Source organism: Hirundo rustica, chromosome 25 (assembly GCF_015227805.2).
Source record: "Hirundo rustica isolate bHirRus1 chromosome 25, bHirRus1.pri.v3, whole genome shotgun sequence".
Taxonomy (NCBI): Eukaryota; Metazoa; Chordata; class Aves; order Passeriformes; family Hirundinidae; genus Hirundo; species Hirundo rustica.
This window is the reverse complement of record NC_053474.1, coordinates 5054336-5062183: the sequence shown is the minus strand read 5'-3', so window position 1 is coordinate 5062183 and position 7848 is coordinate 5054336. Positions and strand designations below refer to the sequence as shown.

General features: G+C 58.2%; 1 protein-coding gene across 1 annotated transcript; it reads left to right on the top strand.

Moving 5' to 3' along the window:
* Positions 1-478: 478 nt before the first annotated feature.
* On the top strand, positions 479-5930 carry LOC120763123 (endothelin-2-like). The gene is made up of 5 exons (XM_040086226.2): positions 479-597; positions 871-1003; positions 2034-2153; positions 3299-3403; positions 4033-5930. Exons 1-5 carry the CDS (start codon positions 540-542, stop codon positions 4133-4135), a joined length of 519 nt encoding a protein of 172 aa, XP_039942160.1. The 5' UTR covers positions 479-539; the 3' UTR covers positions 4136-5930.
* The last annotated feature ends 1918 nt before the right edge of the window (positions 5931-7848 follow it).

Here is a 7848-nt window from a genome sequence, read left to right as displayed (position 1 = left end):
CGAACGGAGCAGCAATTTCAAGTGAGTTTATCAATTACATTTTATTAAACTAAGCCAGGTTAAGGCATTTCAAGCGAAAACTTGTCATTGATCTTGAATTCTGTCCGGTTTGTGCAGTTTCAAAGCATCCCCCGGGGCCGGAGGAGATGCGGGGGGCTCCCGGGGGACCCTGCCTGCAGCCCCCCTGTACCCGCAGCCCAGCCCGCTCGGGGCACGCTCCGCACACGCTCTCCCCTCCCCGCATCCCGGCTCCGGAGACTCTTCCCACTCTCCGGCGCTCTCCCCCGGGGCTGCCCAGGCGGAGGAACCCGAGGAGCTCTCCAGGGAGGAGCGGGGGCTCCGCTCCGTGCCCGCCCCAGCGCGCCCGGCGTTCCCCGGGGGCGGAGCGGGTGACGCGCCGGGCCGGGGCTATAAAGCACCTGCCGGGCGCCCGACGGCTCCAGACGCAGCTCGGCGGCTCCGCTGGAAGAGCCGGGACGGGAGGAAAAGGAGGAAAAGCCCCGGAGAAGCGCCAAAGCCGCCAGCGCAGAGCCGCGGTCATGGGCAGCCACCCCGCCGTGCTGCTGGCGCTCGCCCTCTGCGCCCTGCTGGAAGCCGGTGAGCCCCGGGCTGGAGCGGGGCTGGGTGTCCCGGGGGTGCCCGCACGGGAGGGGGGGGACCCCCTGAGCCCCCCTCCGGCGCGGGGAGGGGGCCGGGGGCGCCCGGGATGTGCGGGGCGCGGTGCGGGACCCTCGCTCCGGGGAGCCCCCGGGTGCCGGAGGAGCCGCAGCCTCATCGCGCTCCGGCCGGCGCGGGGACATGGCCGCGACCCTCCGGGGGGACACACGCACGGGCCGGGCCGCTCATCCCTCCCTCCTTGTGCCGCTGCAGGTCTGGGCCATCCCCCGCCCGAGTCGCACCTGGCCGCGCTGCCGAGGAGCAAGCGATGTTCCTGCAACAGCTGGCTGGATAAGGAATGCATCTACTTCTGTCACCTGGACATCATCTGGGTCAACACGCCTGGGTGAGCGGGAGCGCGGGCTGGCGCTGCTGATGGGCAGGGGCTGTACCCGAGGAGGGTGGGAAAGGGTCCCGGTGCTCCGGGGCTCTGGCAGCACCTGCTCCGAGGTGCACGGAGCCTGGAAGGGGACAAACCGTGCTGCTGCTGCTGCTGGCGCTCAGGTGTTTGTCCAACCCCCGGGGGCCGGGGTGAAAGCACAGGGCGCTGCTTCCTCCCGGGCTCGGCTTTTCCTGAGGTTTGCACCTCTGCGAGCTCGCAGCAACGCCGAGATGTTGCGGCTGCGAGTCAGGAAAGTTCCTCCTCTCCCCGCTCGCACGCCGCAAGCCCGGCTGCTGCCTGCCAGTATTGTTAATGAGACAGTGGTGGGCCCGTGGCTGCCAAGTCCTGCCCTCAGGAATGCCGAAGCAGCTTTCCCGGCGCTTTCAGACCAATGGCCATCGCACCGGAGCACAACACATGCGCTCAGGTGTGGTTAGAATCGTGCTCGCTGGCATGCGTTTACAGCTCGCTGCTTGCTCGGGGAATTGTTGCAGTTCCTGCCAATCCTGCAGCCTCTGGGAGAGGAGATTGCCATCAGAGATGGAGCGGGAGCGTGCTCGCAGCCCCGGGAGCAGGCTGTGAGCACGAGAACCTGCTCTGGCCCCGATGCACCTCGGGCTGTGCCGTGTGTTAAACCTGCAGGGGAGGAGGGCACTCAGCTGGGCCGTGCTGCTCAGGAGCTCTGCCACCCATGGGAGCTGCCGGCTCGCCCAGCCCGTGTGGCAGCCCCTGCACGGGCACCTGGGCTGCTGCAAGGAGGGAAAACTCCCCTTCCCCGGCAGCAGAGAGCGGCCAGCTCCCGGCAGGGAAGGGTTAGGTGGGAGAGGAGCTGCAGTTTAAAGGCTCAGACCTATCAGTGACCTTTTCACCTTATGCCTATAGATGAGTCTTTTATTATGCTGGCACTGGCTTGGCTGCCTCCCAGGACCCTGTTATAAACCCGCTGGCCAATAAAGAGCCGGTGGCATAGCTGAATTCCTTTGTTTTTTCCCAGGCACACCGCTCCCTACGGCTTGGGCAGCCCGCCAAGGCGGCGCAAGAGGTCGGCGGGCAGGTGCCAGTGCTCGCACTCCAGGGACAGCTCCTGTGCCACCTTCTGCCAGGGCAGGCCTGGGTAAGCGCTGCGGATGTCCCTGGGGCTGCCCGGGGAGGGGAGACGGGCAGGGCTCGGGAGCTGCGGTGTCTGCTCCTTGTCAACAGCTGGGACTTTTTTGGGGTGGCTTTTTTGTCCCCTCATGAGAGCCCTGGCAGTGTCACCGGGGGCTCAGGGTGTACAAGGGTCCCCTCAGGAGCTGAGAGGCAGCAGTGCCACCTCCATCCCTGCTGCTGCCAGGAGGCCCTGGGGGAGCTGGGGGAGCTGGCAGCGCCCTGGGAATGGGACGAGTGAGGGTGTGGAGCTTTGGGACATCGGTGTCCCCTGCTCAGAATGGGGGCTGGCAGCACCCTGGGAATGGGACGAGTGAGGGTGTGGATTTTTGGGACACCCGTGTCCCCTGCTCAGAATGGAGGGCTGGCAGCATCCTGAGAGCAGGACAGGTGAGGGTGTGGATTTTTGGGACACCCATGTCCCTTGCTCAGAACAGAGGGCTGGCAGCACCCTGGGAATGGGACGAGTGAGGGTGTGGATTTTTGGGACACCCGTGTCCCCTGCTCAGAATGGAGGGCTGGCAGCACCCTGAGAGCAGGACAGGTGAGGGTGTGGATTTTTGGGCACCAGTGTCCCCTGCTCAGAAGGGAGGGTTGGCAGCACCCTGAGAGCAGGACGAGTGAGGGTGTGGACCTTTGGGACACCGGTGTCCCCTGCTCAGAACGGAGGGCTGGCAGCACCCTGAGAGCAGGACAGGTGAGGGTGTGGATTTTTGGGACACCCGTGTCCTCTGCGTGGCGCAGAGGGAGCAGAGCAGGACTGCTCTGAGCTGGGACTCAGCAGCCTCATGTCCCGTGGCCACCTCAGATTATGGCACATGTGGGGTCCCAGTTCAGCTTCAGCAGCGCTGCCGAGGGGAGGGGAGCGAGGTGGAGATCTGTCATTAATTCCACAGCCAGGCAAGAGCTGCAATCCCCAATCATTAAATGTGCCTGTGAATAGAGGAGCTCCGGCACCGGGGAATAGCAGTCAAAGTGAGCCGCGAATCGCTCCCAAATAGCTGCAATTAACCCTTCAAAGCCGCGCATTCAGCTGTCTGTCACCGGGCCAGCTCCCCCTGAGCTCCCCCAGCCTGGCTGTGGGTGGCTCAGGCTTCTCCTCCCGCTCTTTAGGTACCTCCAGAGTCTGAAGCTCCCCGTGAGCTCTGGAGCATCAGCGAGGTCTCTGCAGAGCGGAGCCACGAGGCCTCTCCATCACGGGCTGCTGAGGGCTCTCAGGTGAGCAGGGAACCTAAACCCCCTCCGAACATTCGTCAGGAGCACTTGAAAATGTGTGGTTGTGGCCCCAGGCTGCAGTGACAGCTCGATCTGAGCTTCTGCCTCCTCGAAATGAGGAGACTCGGCTGTTTCTGCTCTCTGTGGCACTGAAGGCTCCAGCTGTGCCCTCCCCAAACCAGAGCAATGTCACATAAAATGAAATTCTTGATTGCAGTGGGGAGTTCCTCTGATGTGGGCCAGAGCAGGGAGAGGGGGAGGGCATCTGTAGGGAGATAATTCATTGGGCAGCAACTTCGGAGCAAAGGACTGAGCTTTTCTAACCCCACATCAAGGAATTGTGAGGAGAAGCAACAACTCCAGGAGTGTAACTGAGCTAAAGGGAGGTGGCAGATTAATGAACTGGTGGCAATTAAATCTGAAAGGCAGATTTGGGGAAGCAGCGCTTTGGGTCATCCTTGAACCCTCTGCCACCTTGACGGAGCCCCGCTGTGCCTTCATCCGGCCGTGGGCAGAAAATCCTGCTCTTCCTTGCCCCATCTCCTGCCTCCCAGCCAATCGTGCTGAGGGGTAGATAAATGTCATCGTGTGGGGGGGCTGGAGAGTGACCACGGTGTCCCTTCTGTCCCCAGGGACCTCAGGGTGTCCAGCCCGCGCTCCGGCAAACGCTCCCGGAGGGACGCACAGCTGCCGGCTCTGCCTTGGGAGAAAAACATCTGGAAGAAGAAGAGATAAAGACAGGTGCACGTCGAGCTCACCAGAAGAATTTGGAGTCCTTTGGGCGCCACCAGCTCCGCTGCCGGTTGTTAGAGCTGAAGGGAAGGCCGCGAGTGGAAGGGAAGGAAGTGGAAGTCTCCGTGTTCCTGCTGCATCAACCAGCACTCAAGGGACTGCTGTAAAGGGAAAAACTCTCTCTCCATACAGTCAGAGAAGTGTCCTGGAGCCGAATTGTGCCTTTTTGGATCAGGCAAGGGCCGTGCTGGAGCAGCAGCAGCTGGACTGTGCCCTGGAGCCCTGGGCAGGGGCTCAGCCCGCGGGTGGTGGGTGAATCCCAGCCGGGGGGTTCTGGGCAGTGCTGAGCCCGTCCCTGGCCCGGGCTGCTCTGCCTGGGAGCTGTGTGAGCCGGGCTCAGCCCGGCCCTGCTGCTCGCTGTAGGCAGGGATGAGCCGCCTCCAGCCCACCTTTGCACTGTTTTCTCATCACTCACTGCCTGTGGACGAGGCTCCCGTGGTGGAGCAGCTCCCAGTTTGTACCAACCGTTTATTTTGTCATCACCTGGAGCCAGCTGAGCAGTCAGGGACACTCACTGGCTGAGGAGGCGCTGGGGTGGATTTCCACGAAGGTCCTGGCTGTAGCTGAGGATCGGTGGCCCCAGGGATGGCACCAAACCCAGGCGTGGCTGCTGTGGGGTCTGTGCAGGAGCCCCCAGCCCCATGGCTGTGGAGGGTGAGCAGAGCCCTGGTGTGGGTCAGTGACCCCATCTCATCTCCCTGGACATGCCCTCAGTGAGGACTTCCCGCTCCTGAACATCCCACCCTTCTCCAGCCCTGCCTGGAGGGAAAGGCTGCGGAGAGGGCGCACAAAGCCAGGCTTGCTGCTTGGCTTAGGCCAGCTCCGAGTCGGGCTCTGGACAGTAAGTGACCAGCCAGGGGTAGCAGGTCCTGAGGGAAGGGGAGCCTGGGTGGGGAATGCATCAGGTGAGGGGCAGCCAGGTGGGAACGATGTGGAGGGAAGGACTGGTTGGAACAGGGGGTGGGACTGGATCATCTCCAAGGTCCCTTCCAACCCAGCTCTGTAAGGGAGCACAGCCCTGTCTGAGCTTGGGCTCAGCTTTAAACCCAGATCTGCTGGCCCAGGGGAGGGAAGGAAAAATCTGGGAAAAACACAGAGCCCAGGGCCCAGAAACCAACCAAAGGCAGCCTCGCGGCTCCGGAGCTGTGTCACAAATGCACTTTTGTTTGCCTGGGCAGCCTGAGCTCTGCAGGAAGCCAGGGCTGTCACCTGGGCAGGGCAGGTAAAGAGCTGCTCTCCACTGCTGGGTCCCTCTGCTGCCCACGCCAGGATTGCACAGGAGCTTGGGAAAGGCTGCTTGAGGATGGTGGTGGACCAAAATCTGTGGCTTTGCAAGTGTAGTCCCGATGGACAAGAAAAAGAATTCCTTGATTTTGCTTTAAGCCCCGGAGAGGGGGTAAAAAATCAGACCAGTTGATTGTATTGTGAATGAAACAGCAGGTTAATCATTTGGTCCCCAAAGCTGCAGAGAATCTGTTCTTATCTTTGACCTTCTGAAGGTTGGAGTCACTCTAAAAAACCAAAAGAAGAAAGCCCTGAAAGGGTTTGTTCCAGAGGAAATTTTGCACATGGTTTAATGTGAGTAATTTAAAATAAAACTACTGCTGTAAAGTACTCTGTCAATCTCCTCGTGTGTGTAATGTCCCATCCTTGAGTGACTTACTGCACACCTGCCAGATGTAGCATCCTGAAATCTGTATATTTATTTAAATCTATTTTTTTTTTTCAGACAGTAATTTTCAAGGTATAATTTGTAATAAAATAATGACAACAGTCAATGGTACTTCCTTTCCTTTTTTGGTGGGTGAAGCGAAAGGGATCCAGATGGCCAAAAGGAATGGGAAAAGGGAGTGGGAATGGGGATGGGGAGGCTGGGAACGGTTCTGGGCAGATTTCAGTTCAAAGTGAACCCCTCTGCAACATTCCTTAACTTCAACACCTTCTTCCTTCCCGGATTTCTCTGGGAACAGGGGTGGGAAGTTACCCCCAGGTTGTTGTGGATGTGGGATAGGTTTGGATCCTCGTGCTGAGGGATCCTGGGGGTGTTTGCTGAGTCCAACCCTTCCCCAGCCCCGTGGCTGTGGGGTCAGCAGGGCAGGGACAGAGCTTTACATCAGGAAGGGATCATTTTTCACTTGTTATTGTTATTATTATTATTATTGCTATTATTACTATAGCTCAAAAGCCATCATCTAAAGGATGATGTGAAGATGCTGAAGGCTCAGCACGGGCCCCAGCCTTTCCTTATTCCCTGATTTTTCCTGGCTGAGCTGCCTCTCCCACGGCCAAGCCTCCACCCTAGGGCTTGGTGTGAAAACCAGAGTCCTTCAGATGTTTCTGTGACAATAAACCATTGCTCTCCTGGGACTTTAATGGCGAAGGCACATGATAAAAAGGACCTGGAATTATACGTAGAAGGGGGGAAAAGTACCTCGAAACACTTCAAATTTCCTGTGTAATATGTACAATGTCCATGATAAAATTCTCCCCTCTTCTGCTCAGCTCCAGAACAGACCTGGAATTGTGCCTGTTTTGGTGAATTTCCATGGTGTCCTGCTGGGGCTGATTTCAGTGGGGTGAGGGAAATGAGGATTTCGTGCATTTCCCACTGAGCCAGCCCTGGGTTTTTATTTGTCTTCCTGAAGTCCCGAAGGAGCCCCGGTTAGATCTTGGTCTCAGAGGGAGAATATCCCTGTTTGGGATGCTCAGAGGGTCCTGGCACCAGGGGAACACCACATTTCGGGAGGTGGGACCAGAGGAGCTGCTCTCCAGCTCTTCCACAGGGTCTGGTCTTGGAGCAAAGAGGGAAAATCTGAAATAAGCCCTGGGGGGATTTTGAGAGATTTTGGCGCCCTAAGATCAATTAACAGAGGAAATTTTGACATAGGAATAACAGGAAATATTCCAGGGAGGTTTCCCCACGTGCAAGTGGGGAAACTTTGAGCTCAGCAGTGAGAGCCAGAGAAAGAAATCCTGAGAAACGCCCTGCTCCCAAAACCTCGGCAGAGCTCCTTGCTGGGATGTCCTACAAGGTCCCTCAGTGCCACCAAGGGCTGGGGGACAGCCCCAGCCTGGCAGGAGCTCCGTGCTCGGGCCTGCACCGATGCCAACCTCTGAGCAAAGCCCTGGGGCACAGCTTTAATTGCAAACCCTAATTAGGTAACACCCGAGGGAAGAGGATGCTTAAGAGCATCTTAATTAGGGTGAAGAGGGATAGAGAGGACGGCGCTCCTTCTCGAGCTTACTGAATTTGCTGACAAAGATTGGCTGAAGGAGGCGTGTTCTATAAATTCTCACAGGTTAACAGGAAAGAGCAGAATAATAAAACTTCATTTAAGTGGAAAACCCGGGAAAACAGGCAACTTCCAAAGGCAGCTCTGAGCATAAATGATGGGGCATCTTTGAGGAGATGCAGCTTTTCTCCTACTGACAATCCCCATCAAAATACACATCTTGTGCCCTGCCTGTGACTCTCCCATTTTTCCAGGAATTCCTGGAAAAAAGCCCTTCCCTGATGGCCCACGGGCAGCAAACTTCCCTCCTGCACCGTGGGACAGCTCTGTCCTCATCAGGATGGTGAGGCAATGGTTTTTTGGGGATTTTTTTTGATGGGACTTGTTCCCTTTTAATATTCGTTGAACTGGTTCTGCCTGGGA

Coding starts and splice junctions, on each gene's coding strand:
- LOC120763123 (XM_040086226.2), top strand. CDS start 540: ATGGGCAGCCACCCCGCCGTGCTGCTGGCGCTCGCCCTCTGCGCCCTG. Junction 1,004..2,033: donor ATCTGGGTCAACACGCCTGG/GTGAGCGGGAGC, acceptor GTTTTTTCCCAG/GCACACCGCTCCCTACGGCT. Junction 3,404..4,032: donor GGGCTGCTGAGGGCTCTCAG/GTGAGCAGGGAA, acceptor TTCTGTCCCCAG/GGACCTCAGGGTGTCCAGCC.